General features: G+C 36.6%; 2 protein-coding genes and 1 pseudogene across 3 annotated transcripts; 2 read left to right on the top strand and 1 right to left on the bottom strand.

Moving 5' to 3' along the window:
• The window catches only part of LOC122297610, a 74,655-nt pseudogene extending 64,514 nt beyond the window's left edge, over positions 1-10,141 (top strand).
• On the top strand, positions 7,930-10,141 carry LOC122297611 (cytochrome P450 81Q32-like). Its single transcript, XM_043107719.1, has 2 exons — positions 7,930-8,907; positions 9,314-10,141. Exons 1-2 carry the CDS (start codon positions 7,999-8,001, stop codon positions 9,941-9,943), a joined length of 1,539 nt encoding a protein of 512 aa, XP_042963653.1. The 5' UTR covers positions 7,930-7,998; the 3' UTR covers positions 9,944-10,141.
• Positions 10,142-10,507: 366 nt separating this feature from the next.
• Positions 10,508-14,180, bottom strand: LOC122297612 (cytochrome c oxidase subunit 6b-3-like). 2 transcript variants are annotated; one of them, XM_043107721.1, is made up of 5 exons: positions 13,953-14,180; positions 12,510-12,839; positions 12,308-12,390; positions 12,139-12,220; positions 10,508-10,825 (listed from the first exon to the last, which is right to left on the bottom strand). In XM_043107721.1, the coding sequence occupies exons 1-5, from the start codon at positions 14,148-14,150 to the stop codon at positions 10,772-10,774; spliced, it is 747 nt and encodes a 248-aa protein (XP_042963655.1). In that variant the 5' UTR covers positions 14,151-14,180; the 3' UTR covers positions 10,508-10,771. The 2 variants fall into 2 exon arrangements, with proteins under 2 accessions (XP_042963655.1, XP_042963656.1); XM_043107722.1 differs by lacking the exon at positions 13,953-14,180 and adding an exon at positions 13,712-13,900 and having other exon boundaries at positions 12,308-12,406.
• Between the last annotated feature and the right edge of the window lie 6,814 nt (positions 14,181-20,994).

Here is a 20,994-nt window from a genome sequence, read left to right as displayed (position 1 = left end):
ACCAAAATTTACATGCATCATGTAAATTTTATCCTCAATTCAAATATCAATTTAGAAAAATCTAAAACTAATCACAACTATTAAAACTCCATAGGGCCGAAATTCCCATATGATATTTCTATTGATTTTTGTTTCCAACTTGTTTTGATCAACCTTTTGATCTATGACTTATAAATATGTGATCTTTAAACCAAACCATCACATGGTTTAAAAAGATATCCTAAAACATATATAAGCTTCTAATTCAAGATCACATGGTTAAAAATTAACCAAAACATAAATTTAGCCAAGAACATCCACACTTTAGCTTATCTGAATATCTGTTTGCATAAAATTTCATATCTTTGAAACTAACATCAAATATATTCAAAATAATAATATAACATGTATATAAGATAGTTAGGATCCTCCAATAAAATTATCAAAGTCATTGGAATAGGTTTAGACTACCAAAGAGTTAAATTTTCTCAAAACAGAAACTGTTTTTTTTCCTCTTCCAGTTTCTAAGTTTCTAAATCTAAGAAAATCTTTCATCAAAACCTTTAATCATGCAAAACTCCTCAACCAATAGTCATATATACATGTTAACAATACTCCATAAAAATTTCGAACCAATATCTATCCATTAGCTTGGTCAAAAACTCCAAACTATAACATATTCTCCAGTTTATCTCCTAGAATGACCTTTCTATAGTTTACATAATATTTGACTAACCAAATAATCTTCAAATGGGACAAATAAGATATCCACGTAAACTAGACTGAAAAAGAAAAAACTTATATGAAGGAGACTTTATGATAAAACACTTACAAAATTTTCGAAATGGGCGTGCAAAATAACTCCTAAAAGCTGTCCGAGAGAGAGTGTTTGATATTCTTTTAATGGAAAGTGTAAGTGAAGATAATTTCGTGGGGAGGGGTGGCTGGAGATACTTATGGATGAGATATGGAAGAGATGAGGCTGGAGTGAGAGTTAAGTGTAGGACTCTCTTACTCGAAGTGAGAGTTAAGTGTGGGACTCTCTTACCCGAAGTGAGAGTTAAGTGTATGACTCTCGTACCCAATAATATCCACGAAATTAGCTTAAAATATTTTTATCCAATAATATCTACAAAATTAGTTTAAAATATTTTTATCCAATAATATCTACAAAAATTAGCTCAAAATATTTTTATCCAATAATATCTACAGTTTTGAGCAGACGTTTCGTCCGAAAATATGAAAAAGTGTTATTGCGCCATAAGACCTTAAATAACCCTCCAAGTCTAATGGCACAAACCATAATACATTTTGACACTTCTAACTATCTCCAATAATCAAAAACACACTTCGGATACCATAGTAAATAATAACATTAACTATGTAGTTAGACTAAAACATATACGATTAATGGATTCGTCAAAACTTATGGGGTCTTCACGAGGTTTCTAAAGCTAATAGAAATTTCACAATTAAATTTCTAGCGGGCTGTTACACTAAACAGATTTGGATAGCTGCAGGATTTTCAAAAATCAACTTATGTTGTTGCTGTTATGTACTAAGCATAGACATAACAAAAAAGGATTTGGAACTAAATTTTTAACTGCCTTATTCTTCTTCCAAAGTGTGTGAACTAGAGCATCAAAGCAAAAAGAAAGCGATGTGAGCTAAAAGAAATGTAGGGAAGAGGTTCCTGGCTAGATGTTGCAGAAATTTCAGATAATAAAACTCTTGGTTGCTATTTATTCTGTGTATAACAAAATCTCTTAGGAAAAATGAATTTTTCTTTTTTCTGAAGGAATGGTTTATGGGTGATGGGGTAAAACTTGTCTATTGTACTTATAAAAATGAGTGGCTAGTATGTAAAATAAGTAGATATTTCTCTACTTTTAAGTAAGGGTGTACAAGAACTAGCTGGACTGGCCATTATTGATGTGATCCGACTAAAACCAGCGGAGAACCGGTTGACATGTGGTTGTAGATTCTTCAAACCGTCATCGGCCAATTTGGTCCCAATTTGAATCAATGGCAGACTACTGAACTAGCCAATAGGGGGTTAAATAAATCTTTTCCTCATATATGATGTCATTTTTTTACCTTCCATTTAAAAAAAATAAAGAGAAGCAACGCCGTTTGCTTTAAAACACCAAATGGCATCGTTTCGCTGTAGGGTTTAACACCCTTACGTCCCCCCTTCCCCCTCTCCTTCTTCTTTACTCTTCAGTTCTCATTTCGTCATTTATGGATCTCAGCTCTCTCACCTCTCTCATGCACAGCGGCGGCCACCCACATCCCATGCTGCGGATCTCTCATCTCTCATGTCCCGCAGTCATCTCACACTCTCATTATCGTCAATAGAAAGATGTGAAACTCCGTGACTCATCTCGCCCCAACGTCGCCCATGGAAAGATGTGGAACTACATGACTTCAGGTAATGGTTTTTAACTTTTGTTATCCTATTTGGTAGTTAGAATGAAATCAAAACTTTGTTTGTGGATTGTGTTTGGAGAATGGTGAATTTGGTGATGGGAAATCTTCTGGCTCGAAAAATCAATCCCCGAACCGATGAACCGATACGGTGCCAACTGTTAAACTCCGGTCGGTGTTCTTTCTCCCCGTCGACCATTTTTGGTTGAGAAAAATCTGTATTTCTAGATGTCGGTGAAGTTTCAGTTTTAGACCGAAACCACATCGATACCTTCGGTTTTCAACCCTACTTCAAGGGTCTTATCTAGGGATGAGATTAAAATGAGCCAAATTATTAAGAGACAAAATAATAATATTAATAGTGGGACAATCGGTAACTAAAATATATATATATATATATATATATATATGGATATATATAACCTCTAATTTTTCATTTAAACATGAAAAATATATTTTTGGAGTTTTTAAAATAATTTTCAAAGTGATATAAAATTATTTTATGAATCAAAGAAGAAATTTAAAGAAGAAACAAAATCACAATAATGAAAACTCCTAAATTAAAATAAATGGAGAAAGAATTTGATTTAATTAAATTATTGACCTAGGATTTTTTCCCTAATAGATTTAGTTATTACAAGGCAGAAGATGGGCTCAACTGCACTTGTGGGTGAAGAGGTAAACATTTAAACAATTTGCTTCCTCCATTGTTCGTCAGGGCAAGTGGAGACACTTGACTTTCATAATTAGGCAGGAGATGGACTCAACTGCACTTAGTAGGCAAGGAGGTAAACATTTAAACAAGTTGTTTCCTTCTTTGTTTGTCAGAGGCGAGTGCTTTCCATCCTCTACTATAGTGACCCCTGCTTCCTTTAAGGTTCGGTCCCCCCCACAATGAAGGATCTGGGCCTGACCCTTCTATTGAAGTATTACTCTACCTTTCTTTTGTTAGCTGCTGCCCTAACCTTAACTTCATCTCTCCTTTCTTCTAAGAAGTCGAGGTTCTCTTCCATTCCTCTGACATTTGACTTTTTTTCGAAGCGATGGATTATGTGGTTTGACATTTCTACCTCGATCTACTGGTATAATTGCTTTGCTTCCATAAATGAGGGTAAAATGCATCTCCCCTGTCTGGGTTTTGGGGATTGTCCTATAAGCCTATAGTATCCTGGGGAGTTCCTCAACCCAGGCTCCCTCTTTGTCTTCCAACTTCTTCTTTAGAATGTTCATTATTGTCATGTTAGTCGACTGAACCTGTCTATTGGCCTAGGGGTGTCCAAGGGAAGAGTATTTGGTGTTATTCGCAAGTTCAGCACACCAACTCCAGTAGTGGTCAGAATTGAAATATCCACTGTTATCCAAAATGATGCTTTGTGGTATCCTGAACTGGCATATGATAGCCCTCCATGGGAATCTAGTGACATTATTCATCGTGACAGTCACTAGAGCTTCAACTTCTACCCACTTTGTGAAGTAATTCACGGTGAGGATTATGAATCTTGCTCCTCCCTTGTCCAGGGGCATGGGAACGACTAGGTTGACAACCCATTGGGGGAATGGCCATGGCAATGTAACTGATGTTTAGTTCTTCAGGTAGATAGATTGGTACTAGCATGTGTCGTCGGCATTGAGAACATTTGCAAGCTCTTTGGCATCATTGAGGGTGCCTGGCCAATAAAATCCTGCTCTCATAACTTTAGCCACTAGAGCTCTTCCTCGTAAGTGATTCCCGCATGCCCTCTCGTACACTTCTACAAGGATGTACTAATCCTCTTCCCTTGAGATGCATCTTAGAAAGGGTGTGGAGAAACCCCGTTTGTATAACACTTCATTTATGAAGGCGAAACAGGCAGCATTGTTCCTACTTTCCTCACTTACCTTTATCACCTAGAAGTTCCCCGGTAGATAGGAACTTGGCTATGTCATGCACCCATTTCAGGGTTCCTATTTTTATCTTCAAGATATCAAGTATGACGGCTGGGGTTCCTATCATTCGAATGGTCACCTTCCATGGTAGGCCTTTCTCATCCATACCTGATGTAACTCGTGCTAGTCTATCGTCCTTTCAATTGTCGATACGGCTAATTTGGGCATAACTAAAGCAGTTGTTCCATTGTATACCTAATATAGGTATCTCTTAAGTTTCTAAACCCTTTTCCAGGTATTCTCCTGTTATTTGGTTGATTACCACTTGAGAGTCTACCTTCATGTCGACTTCTTTAGCCCCTAGAGCCTCCGCTATAGTGAGTCTTGTCAATATTGCTTCATGTTCCATATCATTAGTGGTGGTCTTGAATTCGAGCCTTACTGCATAATACATTTCCTTGATGTTCTCTGCCACTATGTATATGTCTACTCTCACTAGAACGGTAGGACAAGCCATCAACATAAACTTGCTAGGGTTTCCCGGTAGGGGATCTTTGTATTTCTTCAGGGAAGTTGGTGAATTTGGCTATGAAGTCAACCAGTAACTGACCCTTTATCATCGTCTAAGGAAGGTAGTCGATGTCAAATTCGCTCAACTCGATTGACCAATTTACAAAACGCCATGAGGTGTCCGATAGCTGCAGTATTGTTTTAGGGACTTCACTGTTAAAACTCTTATGGGATGCACTTGGAAATATGGTCTTAACTGGCAAGCAACTACTACTAATACAAATGCTACCACTTCTGTTATGGGATATTTGGTCTTGTAACCTCTTAGAGCACGACTCATGTAGTAAACTAGATTCTGTGCCTTTTCTCCCTCCCAAACTAGGGAGGTGGACATGGCTTCTAGAGTAACAGACATATAAAAAATCAGGACCTCTGCTTGATTGGTTCAGCTCAAGAGAGGGGGGAGGTTATAAATATTCTGTAAGTTAGACGAACACCTTCTTGCACTCACTATCCTAGTCAAAGGGCTTTCGCATGACTCGAAAGAGTGGTAGGCACCTATTTGTGGATCTGTACACAAACCTACTGAGCACCGCTATTCTCCTTGTTAACTTCTATGCCTCATTCATGTTCTTTGGTGGCTTCATATAGACGATCACCTGGATTTTCTCGGGGCTGGCCTCGATCCCTCTTTCAGACACCATGAAACCTGGAACTTGCTAGATCGTACTCTGAATGCACACTTTGTCGGGTTGAGTTTTATTTTGTATCGTTATATTACACCGAAAGCTCCAAGAAAATCTACCATGTGCTATCCTAGTTCCTTACTCTTGACAAGTAAATCATCAACTTAAACTTCCATATTCCTCAAGATATGCTCTTTAAATATTCGATTTACCAGCTTTGGTATGTCACTCCGACATTTTTCAAGCTAAAAGGCATTACTTGGTAGCAGTATAGTCCTCAGTCAGTTATGAAAACCTTTTTTTCTTGGTCAACTTGGCTTATCCAGATCTATTATACATAGATTAGGCATCCATGAAGTTTAGCATCCAGTGCCCCACGGTGGAATCCATAAATAAGTCAATTCATGATAGGGGAAAGCTATCCTTTGGGCAGGATTTATTCAAGTCGATGAAGTCAACACATCCTCCACTTTCAATTGTTCTTTACAAGAACCACGTTTGAAAGCCACTTTGGATAGTTGGTCTCCTTGATGAACCACGCAACTAAGAGGCAATCGACTTCTTCCACAATCACCACATACTTCTCGGTACTAAAACTTCTCCTCTTTTACTTGACCTTCCTTGCTTTCGAGTTTAGGCACATGCAATGTTTGAGCACCTCTGTTTTAGTCCTTGGCATGTCCTTATGGCTCAAGGCAAAGACATCCATGTGCTCGTTGAGCAGCTATTTCAACTGTTACCTAACTTCAGGCTCTACCTTGGCTCCGATCCTTACCATGGTTTCTAGGTGAGCTTGATTTAGGGTGATCTACTCAAGGAGTTCATCAACCTCACCTTGCTTCAGGTTTTGCTCATCTCAGGTGTCGACTTCACATTTAATGAGCTCAGGAGGTGGGGTTGGTGACTATTCATCCAGCATTGGTAATTCAACTACTCTCACATCTATTTCCTAACCTCTGAGTTCTTGAACATAGCATTCTTTGGCAAGCACCCGTTGGCCATGCACCTCTCCAACACCCGTCCTCGTAGGGAACTTCATTTTTAAATGGTGCGTAGAGGTGATGGCTTTAAGGGCATCTAGGGTTCGTTGCCCAATGATGGCGTTGTAAGACACACAGATCTTGAACACATGAAATCAATCATCCTGGTGGCTATGTGTGTGACGCCCCAAACTCCCACATACGGACATGTAGAAATCGAGACGTCGGGATGATGACAATGTGTGAGCCAAGTTTTGCATATAGCAATGGACCTAATTGGTTGTACCACTTCTCCTGAAAATCCTTTTAATGGAGTGGCTGATTGGCGTAGTTTGTTTTAGTCAATTCTCATTTTTATGAAAGCGTCCCAAAAAAGGATGTTAATTAGTTGAACTACCGTTATCGACTAGTATCCTCCGACTAGTGTAATTTGCTACCAACATTATTATTATTAATGAATCATAGTATGGATAAAGATTTGCTGTGATTTTGGTTGCTTAGTTGGTCTTTCGATACTAAAGATTTCTTTGTATCTAGCTTTGCAAGCATAAGCCTTTCTTCCAAAGAGGTCGAGCTGCCTTCAGGGATAGTGTAGATCATATTTTCACTTTGGATTCCATATTAAGAAGCCTAATATTATATAACAAAAAAATTTGAGATTTATATTAATAAATTTATTATTTCTCATAAACTTAGTTTTAATTTTAATTTTGGAGAGTCCACAATCTTGAAAATAGATAATATATAGAAATTAGACAAAATTTTGGAACTTTAAGAAAAAAAAAAGGGAGAGAGACACTTATGGATATATTGAAATTTTTAAAAATTTTGAAGCCCATATAGAGATAAATCTATGGGGTATTTTATGTTTTCAAAAAGTTTTGTTGTTTTGTTTTTTTTTTTTTTTTTTTTTTGGGGGGGGGGTGTTGGGGGGGCTATGTTCTCATGAAATTACAAAATAAAACACATACTCGCTACTTGCATACAGATTGAGAGAACATGTAAGAGGGAGGGAGGGAGGGAGGGAGAGAGAGATCTCGGGATAGAAAGAAAAGGAAGGAAAAAACCGAAACCTAAGTCTAAAGGGGGCGTTGCACTCCCTTTTTTTTTTTCTTTTTAACTGGACTGAGCTTCGTGGAACCCACTTAAGAAGAGTTTAAATATGTTTGGATATCTTACATTAATTAACACTTAAAATGACTCCATAACAACATTACACTTGTTCAACATTAACCCAACTACATGAACATGCAAGAAAATGACTAAAATGGACACAATAATGGCATTAATTTATTTTAAAAAAATTATTAATAAAATTAGAGTACCATCCTCTTTTATAAAAGAAAAATACAATTAACTATAATTTTAAGTTTCACAAAAACTATCTTGAGCGTTATAATAACAAAAATCCAAAACTGATAGCAAAGAAAAAGTAGAATATAAGAAGGAAGTTACTAATTTTCCTATAAATTACCTTCATTCCTCCCCACACAACCACATACTAACCTTCATAGGTTCCACCAACCCAATCTATATCCTTCATCACCACCATGTTCTTCCAAATTCTTCTCTTCCTAGCCTTCTATGTCATAGCCAAGCACTTGCTTTCCAAGACCCGAAACCTCCCACCAAGCCCTTTCCCCACCCTCCCCATTGTTGGCCATCTCTACCTCCTAAAGAAACCCCTCCACCGCTCTCTAACCAGGCTATCAAACCGGTACGGTCCCATAATTCATCTCACCTTTGGCTCTCGAAAAGTCCTCATCGTCTCTTCCCCTTGCGCTGCCGAGGAATGCCTCGCCACCAACGATATCATCTTTGCCAACCGCCCTCGCCTGTTGATCGGGAAACTCCTCGGCTACAACTTCACCTCCCTTGCATGGGCACCATACGGCGACCACTGGCGAAACCTCCGCCGTATCTCTTCCCTCCAACTTCTCTCCTCCCACCGCCTCCAAACGCTCTCCCGTATACGCACCGACGAGGTTCGTTCGCTCATTCGCCGGCTCTTGCCTACTAATAATAATAATCAAAACCAGACTGAAGTCCATGATCTGAAATCAGCCTTCGTTGAGCTTACGCTTAACGCGATGATGAGGATGATTGCTGGGACTCGGTATTACGGGGATAGCACGGCGGAAGCAGACAAAGATCAAGTCTGCATGTTTCGGGATATTGTGTCTGAAACATTTCGGTTGGGATCTTTGACATATGTCGGAGATTTTTTGCCTATGTTAAGGTGGTTTGGGATTACTGGGATGGAGAAGAGGTTGATTTTATTGCAGGAAAAGAGAGAAAGGTTCATGCAGAGCTTGATAGAGGAGCATAAAAGAATGGGATTTGATGCAGATGCAGAAAAGGATAAGAAGAAGAAGAAGACAATGATTGGAGTTCTGTTGGATCTGCAAGAATCGGAACCTGAATACTACAATGACGAGATGATCAGAGGCATCATGCTGGTAAATATTGAGATGATCTAGTTTTGCAAAGGGTCACCGAAATTTTCATTCATTAACAGGATTTTTTAATCCAAAACACTATAACTGAGGACAGATCGATAAGATTTTTTAATCCAAAACACTAATCTATTTGATTTCTACAGTAACAAATGTCACGAAAACATAAAAGATAAGCATCTGACAACCTGAACCTCTGTTGCTGTTATAACGTTTTGGATTAAAAAAAGGAACCTGAACCTCCATTTGGACTTCATGTGGAAATAAAATAGGATTATCATTGTACCAGTGAGCACAATACATCAGCAAAAGCTGAAAATTTGTGGTCTAAAATGGAACAGCAGCAGCATAATTCTAATGGAAACTGTGGTAACTCAAATAATTATGCTTGAAATATGTACATGTACAGGTCCTATTATCAGGTGGAACCGACACTTCGGCCGGCACCATGGAGTGGGCAATGTCACTTTTGCTCAACAACCCAGAAGTTCTGAAGAAGGCGCAGGCAGAAATCGACAATCGGGTAGGACACGATCGCCTGCTTGATGAATCCGATTTGGCTAAGCTTCCATATCTTCGTTGCATTATAAACGAAACACTGCGCATGTATCCAGCAGCACCACTACTTGTGCCGCACGAGTCATCGGAGGATTGCCAGGTGGGTGGTTTCCACGTCCCTCGTGGCACTACACTACTAGTGAATTTGTGGGGCATGCAATATGACCCGTCAATTTGGGAGGACCCCACGAATTTCAAGCCGGAGAGGTTTGAAGGTTTAGATGGGATGAAAGATCAGGAGTTTAAGTTTAGGTTCATGCCTTTTGGATCAGGGAGGAGGAGCTGTCCCGGAGAAGGTTTGGCCATGAGGGTGGTTGGCTCTGCTGTGGGTGCACTGATACAGTGCTTCGAGTGGCAGAGGATTGGTGAGGAAATGGTAGACATGGATGAAGTGGTTCGGCTGACCTTGAGCAAGGCTCGACCATTGCATGCTATTTGTCGACCACGTCCAGCCATGGTCAACCTTCTTTCTCAACTTTGAACCTATATATATATATATATAGAGAGAGAGAGAGAGAGAGAGAGAGAGAGAGAGAGAGAGAGAGAGAGAGGAGCCCTAAATAAATGTGCATTGCCCTTGCGATATATGTGTTGTTCAGTGCTTTGAAATGCACTTCTGGCTTTTTACAATGATCAAGTTGCCTAGACAATGGTATATTGTTGGACTCGGTCCTCCTAATGGGCGAAATCCATTTATTTTCCAAAAAATATCTCAAACCAAACAAAGGTGCTGCAAAAATAGAGGCATTTGAACACTACGATCTGTGCATTTCACCACATGCAGCCAAAAATAATCTTAGTAAGATCTGTTTCATGGAGTTTCATTGTTTTTAGCACGTAAAGTAATACTAAAGGAGCATATTTTTTAAATGAGCCAGAACGAAATAGTACTCGTTTGATTGAGAAAATAAAATCTTGAAATTGATTGGAGTGACTTCACGTCCAAAACACGAGCTTTAAAACGTTTTGGCAATGGCATATAGACTTTCTCGATGCTTGAAAACTGCATCAGGAAGCACTATTTTATTATCATGTTATGCGTAGGTAAATGCTAAATTTTTATTCTCCATTTCCATTCATTAACCTCTTAACTGTTACAGAACAGTGTTGAAGTATAAGTATATGATGGAAAAACACCTGAGTGATAGCAAAACAATAACTTTGTTTATGTGTATTTGAACTGGAACTAAATCCCAACGAACAACCAAAATTTCTTATTAACTTATTTGTCCTAAAAGCACATTCCCTGAGGTTCCATATCTCATCAAAGAAACCGCATCTCAATTCAGTATCAAAGTAGAAACATCAGCTACAGAGGACCCGGAAAGGTTCCGTTCTCCCTTTGCTCATTCCATCTGTCGATCTGATATGCATAAAGCACACAACAGTTTTCATAAGCAATACAAAACCAAGTCATCCCACGAAACAAGAAATGAGATCAAATTATACCCAAAAGTAGAATTTACAATCTATCAAACACCATGATATATCAGCCAACCAATGTATTAGATAACTATTGCCAGTTTGTAATTGGTAGCCGCAAACTCTAAAAAGAAAGCAAAGATTTAGTTTGCTAACTAGTGAGCATGTCTAATTTCAGGGGTGTAACCAAGCATACGTCAATGATGAGTTACAATGGGGGTAGAGCCAAGCATACGTCAATGATGATTCACAATGGCCAAACTGAACCTAGTTCTACACATGCTGGCTGCCCACAAACCCAACCTCCTCCGTTCAAAAGGAGGTAGAGCCAAGCAAAAGTAAATGATGATTTAAAATGGCCAAACTGAACCTAGTTCTACAAATGCTAGCTGCCCACAAAACCAAAACCTTCAGTTGGTGGTCAGTCGAGTAGATCAGTGTGCAAGAGATGGATAGTCTGAGTCTGGGTGGTGCCTGACCAGAGTTAATGGAGGCCTGGTATGAAGCAAGGGCAATGTTGCAGGGAGGAAAGAAACCAAGGGGAGATTGGAACCTATGGTTTCTAATTTCTCTGTTAGAGGAGAGAGGAGGGGGTTAAAAATTAGAAATAAATTTTTTTTAACATATAAATGCATGGTTTTCAGATTGGGGTCAGTGAACCAACCCCTTGAAACTGAGCCCCAAACGAATATATATAGTTATATGGGTAAAAACCCAAATTTGGTTGTTTTGTTCAGGCGGAGAAATTCTGGCCCAAACTGGAATACCCCTAGTAATTTGTGATGAAGTGTAACTAGATACTAGTCACTTTTATCAGCAGCAACTTTTTCCAACTATTTCAACTCAGAAGCAGTATACTCATTCTTGAAGCGGTAGTTTTTCATCAGTGCATGGTGTCAGCCATAGAAAGGCCAGCTTGTGAAAAGCCAAGCTTTCAGGCAAGAGGTGTTTAGTTCATACCAATCTAGGTGTATCCCCTGCTCTCCCAGGCCTGTACCCCCAATTTGTATCACTTTCAGCTTTGCACTCAAAATTTCTCAATGGTTGCAAGAGTAATGAGGCATCATCAACACAGATTGAGTGAATGAGGGAAGCAATTCAATTGGATTAAGGCAAAAAATGCGTAAAACCAGTGGATAAATAAAACCTAAATCAGTTTATCTATCTGAACATTTAGAACAAACTTAAAGATGATTGACGAGAAAAGATAAAATTGTACTCTTGTAAACATGCAAAAGCACTGAAGATACATACCCATTCACCCGGGCAAAGAGAACGATAATATTTTGCAAACTTATCACACTCTGGGGCACCTTCCCCTTTTGCAGCTACGCACCTACAACAGATCAAAATAATAAAGATCAATTACCAAAAAAAGTTTTTTAAAATGATCTGAAGAAATTACAGAACAAGTTTGCCTTACCGATGATACTCAACGTATCGAGTAAAGCAATGCCTTGTTTGATTTGTAGTTGGGAAGCGAAAATCTGCAGGGGCTGTCTCAAGCTGTATAACCACAATTCTTAAGTTCACAAAAACAAAACATAAGATGCAAATATTGAATGAATGATGCAGTTAGGTAGCAATATAAAGAATTTATAGTTTAATGGTCTAGGCTTAGTAACCGTAATCTCTGCTGTCTCTTCAGCAGCATCTTGATCGCCAGTTTTCTCCTCTTCAGAATTTTCACCACTTGCTTCAGTAGCAGCTTCACCACCATCTTCAACAGCAGTAGAGTTGGCTTCGGAGCTCTCTCCAGAATCAGGGGTTGCTTCACTGCTTGCTTCAGTGGCAACCAAGGTAACTTCAGTACTTTCTTCTGCAGTAGCAGGTGAATCCTCAGCTTTCTCGGAGGAAACTTCTTCAGCTTCAGCAGGTACTGGTTTCTCAACGTCTTTTACTTCCACAGATTTAGTAACCGCATCAGGTTTCTTCTCGTCCTCCAATGAGTATTGCTGTAAGTCAAATCATGTGGCAGAAAGGTTACCATTCTAATTAAGTAATAAGTGCACCCAAAATCTTACTATAAACAAACCGAAATTTATACATTCTCCTATGATTCAACCATGTAACTGTCTTCAAGATTTCTTAACAGGTGATGTTGTACCTATGAAAGAAGCCAGCACCGACACCTAATGACTAATGAGTTTATCCTTAGAGTGGCCACCTGATATGGCACGACTTATTTAGCATTAAAAAATAAGTTACTTGCTTTTTAAGCATGAATTAGAGAGATTTTCTTTGAAAAAGAAATGAAAGTAGCTATAGAATGTTACCGAGTTCTCCAGCAAAAATAATAATAGGAAAGAAAAATAAAATATCCAATTATAATTGGGAGGTCTTAATACAAAACAAAAGGCTAATTCTTAGAGAATATCACAATGTCCTCATATAAGAAAATATGTCATTAAACTTTGAACAAAGTGTTTGCTATATGATGGAGCACCAATGCGTATCTCCCTGATATATCATCAAGATGCAAAGAACATTATATCATCTCCAATAATTTTGTTCGAAGTAGATCATCTCTAATAAACAGTAAGTAATTAGGCAATCACGGGGTTCAGTATACTTGATGAGACTTTGGGGGGGGTGGCGGGGAACAACTAATTTTTCACTAAATCGAAAATCTGAAACTACAATTACGTGAATTCCATGTGGAAAGCGGCTTCGTCAATGCTCATAATTGAGAACATAGGCTCCATCGTTCACAAATAAACATACAAAGCCCGCAAACCAAAAGCATGTTTTCATCAATCAATTTAGTTACTGAAAAGAAAAACAAAATTGCATAACGAGCACTAAAATCAAGTCCTCAGTCACATACGGCCTACTTTTCTGATCGTTTCCGACATACACCAGAATCGACCAAGAAAATCAGAACCCAATGCACAAAAGCGAAGATCCAATCGTGATCGAGTGCAAAATCCACCCAAAAAATAATAAATTCAAGAACCAAAACAGATCGACTGTTGACATTCTACCGTTTGTTCGAACGAAACTGGAGCATTAGGTACTTGGGGAAAAAAATGAATAAATAAATAAATAAAAGAAAACGAGAAGATTACGTCAGATAGGGATGGAATTTTGTCGCTTTGGGCCTCCGCCATTTTGATGGAGAGAAAGCGATGTCCCACCGCGTACAGCTGTGCTGTGGTCAGGTCAGAGGCGGCCGAGCTGAAACAGACTGGCGAAGAAGGAAAAGGGAGTGTGTCCGTGTGGTTGGGTGCGTTTGGGTTCCTAGGCAGCCAACTGCGTTTGGCCATGTTTCCATTTTGGGCTAGACTTTATTTCGCACGAACTTTTGTCTTTGATAAAAGAATAATAGAAATAATTCAACTAAAAAAAAACATAAAAATAAATTTATAAATAGTTGTGATTTAATACAATATGTCAATTTATAAAATTATTTTTAATCTTAAGTAAATCTAATAGATTACGTGAAAATATAAACTCAATTGTAAATTATTTTCTGTATTTTCTTAAGACTTGATCTTCATAACTTATAGATATTATTTAAGCAATTGGCCCAGCGAATAGACCCAAATACGTAAGGGGCCCAGGTTAGCTAGGCGATCCATCGGCCTATTAGAGGACCCCGTCATGGAGCAAAAGTCGGCCTGCAACTTCGAACGCATAGGAAACCCACCATGACACAAGGAAAATGAAACATGCCACCTCATACAGTCTTGAGCGGACAAGTGAGTGCAAATCACGGAAAGCCTTCGATACTTTGACAGATGGGGAAGGAAGAACTTGACGATATGCACTACTAAGATGAACAGGACAAAAAGCCACGCTGCTTTAAAGGAACCTGACTGAAGAAACTATTGAAGAGATACATCCCTTGACATAGGAAATAGGCAACTGACTCCAGAAATCGGGTATAAGAAAAAATCTTTAGGTATTATGAATTCTTTTTGAATTTTTTATTCACGTACACGAAATATTAAGATAATACTAACTTTAACAACAGAGACTTTCCAACCACCACTACAGCTACCATCTCGTTGTATTTTTTATATTTTTTTGTATTCACAGGTTCAAAATCAAGGACCCAAATTGCCGAGAGGCCAGCTCAAAAATATGTGAAACATGACTTTAACATATGTAATACTCAAAGAGTAAAAAATACAATCATGTTTGTTATAGAATCTTCAATATCTAAAGATAAAATGGATCATTATTGATGTTAGGTGTTGTTTGACTCAACATCTTAATACAGTTCAAGTTGCTTGATTAGTACTTGTTGAACCCAAGATTTCAAGTTTTGTGTAATTATATATTTACACATGGATTTTGATGATAACAAATGAATTCAAAGAATAAAGAAGTCTCAAGCTCAATTTGTCTACACAATGGAGTCAAGCACATTAAGGAAACAAGTATGAGCAAGAAGGGAACAAGTTCACATTAAAATTATAGAGTAATGTTGTAAATCTCTTCAAAATTCGAAATTAGGATTAATGCTCAAAATTAATATTTTATCATAAAGCATTAAAATACATTTTCCACATGTGCATGAATATTTTTGAAAATTAAATTTGAAAATTTTGAAAGATGATTGATTGTCATCTTTTGCATGTGCATGCCTTGATTAAAGGGTTGAACTTTGAAAATATTAAAGATGATTGATTGTCATCTTTCACATGTGCATGTTTTATTTGAATATTTTCAAAAGTGATTGATGCTTTTTTAGACTTATACAAAAAGTAAAAGATTAGGTTTGATTTTTTTGAAAAAGTGAATGATGTTGTATTTGACAATTGAAAAAGAAGAACCTTTTATTTGAATTCTTTAAAAAAGTGAATGATGTTGTCTTTGACAATTGAAAAAGAAAAACCTTTTATTTGAATTTTTTGAAAAAGTGAATGATGTTGTCTTTGATATGTGAATCTTTTTAAATTTGAATATGAAGTCTCATATGCCTATAAATAGATCATTTGAGAGCTTCACATTCACAACACCAAGAGCATACAACATTCATTCAAAGCTTTCATTCTCTCTTCTCTAAGCATTGAGCCTTAATCCTTGTTCATTTTGAGATATATAGTTTGCGCTGTATTGTTTTTATTTCACTCATTGAGGAGTGTTTTCTGATAACCTACCCACTATCAGCTTTTGTATCAGAAAAAGGGTGTGTATAACCCTTGTGTCTGTAGAAAGTATTCTACACGGGGAATAGTTGAATCACCACGTGTAAGGTGATTGCAAGTGTAGAGGGTGTTCTACACGGATCCTTTGTAGCGGTGTTGTTCAAAGGTGTAATAGGTTTCTATCTCCACCTGAAGGAGGTTGAATAGTGAATTTGGGAATCCTCAAGGGGTAGCTTGAGGCGAGGACGTAGGCAGTGGGGCCGAACCTCGTTAACATACTGAGTTTGCTTCTCTCTTACCCTTACTCTTTATATTTATTGTTATTTCATATTTTGTTTATATTTTATATTATATATTTGATTTATAATTGTTATTTTTTTTAATACAACTCAATTCAACCCCCTCTTATGTTAGTCATCTGGGCAACAATTGGTATCAGAGCTAAGAGCTCTATTATAAGATTAATTATCTTTTGAGTTAAGATCTTATGGCTAACATTGCAGCTTCATTTGGTGAAGGCCAATCTAGTAGTCGGCCTCCACTCTTTTGTGAAGATAATTACTCATTCTGGAAAGTTAGAATGAGAATATTTCTTCAAGCTCAAAGTAGAGAAATATGGAAATGTATTATAAATGGACCTTATATTCCAACAAAAGTGGTTGGTGGAGTAAAGGTCAAAAAGGAAGAAGAAGAATTTGATCGTGAAGACGATAGACTTTATACTTTAAATTTAACTGCTATGAATTTATTATATAATGCTCTTAATGGAAATGAGTTTAATAGAATAATGAATTGCGCTACGGCAAAGGAAATTTGGGATAACTTGGAAGTAACTTATGAAGGAACTTCGCAAGTCAAGGAATCAAAAATTTATATTCTTACTCATGAATATGAAATGTTTAAGATGAATGATGATGAATCTATTTCTAGTATGCACACTCATTTTACTAACATCATAAACAGCTTGACAGCTCTTGGCAAAGTTTATTCCACGGTGGAGATAGTAAGAAAAATTCTCAACTCTTTACCAAAACGTTGGGAATCAAAAGTTACAGCGATTCTTGAAGCTAGAGACCTCAAGAAGCTCGAAGTCAATGAACTCATCGGGTCACTTATCACCCATGAGTACACATTGAAAAGAGGAGAAGAAGAAAGAAAGCCAAAGAAGAGCTTAGCACTTAAAGCTGTTCCTCATGAAAGTGAAAGTGATGAAGATGAGGAAAATGACGATAAAGATGAAGAAGTTGCGATGATAACAAGAAGAATTCAGAGGTTCTTGAAGAAAAATAGAACTCTTCCGAGGAAATCCTTCAAAAAGTTTTCCAAGAAAGATTCAGGTAAAAATGACACTTTAATTTGTTATAAATGCAATAAACCTGGTCATATCAAGACAGATTGTCCTCTACTAAAGAAAGATCGAAACAAGGGCAAGAAAACAATGAAAACTACATGGGATGATGATTCAAGTAGCTCAGATAGTGAAGCAAGCAATGAAGAATCAGCAAATCTTTGTCTTATAGCTAAAGATGATATTGAGGTAACAAATCTTGATAATATTGAAAATCATTCATATGAAGAATTGCAAAATGTTTTAGAAGAGATTTATGAGGAATTTGAAAAATTGGGTATCAAGTATACTGCTTTGAAAAAGAAAAATTCTTCTTTAACAAACGAAATTGAAATTTTAAGAAAAGAAAGTATCATTTTGAAAGATGAAAATCTTGAATTGAATAAGAAGAAAACCGTTTTAGAAAATATTGTTGAAAACTTTACGAATGGAAAAAGAAATTTTGAAAAACTTCTTGGTAGTCAAAGATGTGTTTTTGACAAGGCAAGATTGGGATATATGCCAAAACAAAAATACAAACCTTATAAAAATTTCTTTGATAATCATTCTACATCAAAGACTAATATTCAAAATTCTTTTCATAAAAATAATTTTGTCAAAAAAGGATATTATTATAATCATTCAAGTTTTTCATATATGTCACATGCTATTTGTAATTTTTGTAATAGAAATGGTTATAATTATCATACTTGTCCTATTAGAAGAAATCATACAATAACTATTAGGGCCATATGGGTACCTAAAAATCTTGTTTCTTCTAATACTAATAAATAAAGGACCCAAAGAACTTGGGTACCAAGAAAAATCATTTTAATTATTTTTATAGGTATGCATGAAGTCATCCACAAGTAAAAATAAGTGGTTTTTAGATAGTGGATGATCAAGACACATGACGGGAGACAAGACTAAGTTCTTTGATCTTAGATCTAAAGAAGAAGGACACGTGACATTTGGAGACAACTCGAAAGGGAAGATCGTGGGAATAGATAAAATTGGTAATGAATCTTCTCTCATAATTGAAGATGTTCTACTTGTTGAAGGTTTAAAACATAATCTTTTGAGCATAAGTCAATTATGTAATAAAGGATTTATAGTTACTTTCAAAATGGATAAATGCATTATTTTGAATGATCATGATTATAATATTTGTTTTATTACTTTTAGAAACAATAATGTTTATACAATCGATTTTGAAGAAATTACCTCACAAGATGCTATTTGCTCTTCAGTTCAAAATGAAACTAGTTGGCTATGGCATAGAAGATTAGGTCATGCCAATATGGAACTTATTTCCAAACTTTCAAAAAATGATCTTGTGAGAGGTTTACCAAAAACAAATTTTCTTAAAAACAAAATTTGTGATGCATGTCAATTTGGTAAACAAACAAAAACTTCTTTTAAAACTAAGAAACATATTTCCACTACTAGACCATTGCAACTGATACACATGGATCTTTTGGGACCAAATAGAGTTGCAAGTTTATGAGGAAAATATTATGCATTTGTTATTGTTGATGATTTCTCTAGATATACTTGGGTCATCTTTCTTGCTCATAAAGATGAGGCACATAATGCCTTTACCAAGTTATGCAAGAGAATTCAAAATGAAAAGGGCTATACTATTTCAAGTATCCGAAATGATAGGGGAAAAGAGTTTGTTAATAAAAATATTGAAACATTTTGTGATGAAAACGGTTTTGTGCATAATTTTTCTGCTCCTCGAACTCCTCAACAAAATGGGGTAGTAGAGAGGAAAAATAGATCTCTTCAAGAGATGGCAAGAACAATGCTCAATGAGAACAACTTGCCTAGTTATTTTTGGGCCGAAGCGGTAAGTACTGCATGTTATGTTATAAATAGAGTTATGCTAAGGTCTAAGTTAGATAAAACCCCTTATGAGCTTTGGAATGAGAAAAAGCCCAACATTGGTTACTTTCATGTATTTGGATGCAAATGTTTTATTTTGAATGACAGGTATAATTTAGGCAAGTTTGATGCAAAATCTGATGAATGTATCTTTCTCGGATATTCTACTAATAGTAAAGTTTATAGAGTATTCAATAAAAAGACTTTGACTGTACAAGAATCTATGCATGTAGTATTTGATGAATCTAATTCTCCACTCTCCAAGAAATCTATTGATGAAGAAACAGGAGGTATAAATAACACAGAAAGTCTCAATCTCAACAAAGAGAAAACAATAGAGGAAGTTCAACATTGAGCCATCAGGAAAGATCATCAAAATTTAATACAAGATGCAACCAAACAGTGGAAATTTGTGAAAGATCATCCAGTGGAACAAATTTTGGGAGAACCTTCACAAGGTGTAAGTACTCGATCTTCTCTTAGAAATATTTGCAATCATACTGCTTTTCTATCTCAAATTGAACCAAAAAATATTAATGACGCACTTCTTGATGAATCTTGGATTCTAGCTATGCAAGAAGAGTTGAATCAATTTGAAAGAAATGATGTTTGGACACTTGTTCCTAGACCCAAAAATCATACTATTATTGGAACAAAATGGGTTTTAGAAACAAGAAAGATGAGTCCGGAGTCATTACTAGAAATAAGGCTCGACTTGTAGCCCAAGGTTTTAATCAAGAAGAAAGAATCCATTATGATGAGACATATGCACCTGTCGCAAGATTAGAAGCTATTCGAATGCTACTTGCATATGCTTGTTATAAAGATTTCAAACTTTTTCAAATGGATGTTAAAAGTGCTTTCTTAAATGGTTTTATAAATGAAGAGGTATATGTTGAGCAACCTCCAGGTTTTGAAAATCATATTTCCCCAAATCATGTTTTCAAACTCACAAAAGCACTATATGGACTTAAACAAGCTCCTAGAACTTGGTACGAAAGATTTAGTGGTTTCTTGATTGAAAAAGGTTTTTCAAGAGGAAAAATCGACACAACTCTTTTCATTAAATATGAAAATGATGATATTCTTTTGATTCAGATTTATGTTGATGATATAATATTCGGTGCTACTAATGAAAATATGTGTCAAGTTTTTGTTAAGACTATGCAGGAAGAATTTGAGATGAGCATGATGGGAGAACTTATATTCTTTCTTGGATTGCAAATTAAGCAAGCAAAAAGTGGGACATTCATCAATCAATCAAAATATATTAAGGAATTACTGAAAAAGTTTGGGATGGAAAATGCTAAAGAAATTGGAACACCAATGAGCCCATCAACTAAACTTGATAAAGATGAATCCGGTAAGCCAGTCGACTCGAAGATATATCGAGGTATGATTGGTAGCTTATTATATTTAACAGCCAGTAGACCAGATATTATGTTTAGTGTGTGCTTATGTGCACGCTTTCAATCATCTCCAAAAGAATCACATTTAATTGCAGTTAAGCGCATTCTTAGATATCTTAGTGGTACAATTAACCTAGGGTTATGGTACCCTAAGCACACATCTTTCGATCTAATCAGCTACACAGATGCAGATTATGCTGGCTGTAAAATAGATCGAAAAAGCACTAGTGGAGCATGTCATTTCTTAGGTCATGCATTAGTTTTCTGGTTTAGTAAAAAACAAAATTCTGTTGCACTATCTACTGCTGAGGCAGAATATGTTGCTGCGGGTAGTTGTTGTGCTCAAGTTCTCTACATGAAGCAACAACTTGAAGATTTTAAACTCAAGTAT

The sequence above is a fragment of the Carya illinoinensis genome, chromosome 15, assembly GCF_018687715.1.
Source record: "Carya illinoinensis cultivar Pawnee chromosome 15, C.illinoinensisPawnee_v1, whole genome shotgun sequence".
NCBI classification, from domain to species: domain Eukaryota; kingdom Viridiplantae; phylum Streptophyta; class Magnoliopsida; order Fagales; family Juglandaceae; genus Carya; species Carya illinoinensis.
This window is presented reverse-complemented; position numbering and strand designations above follow the sequence as displayed.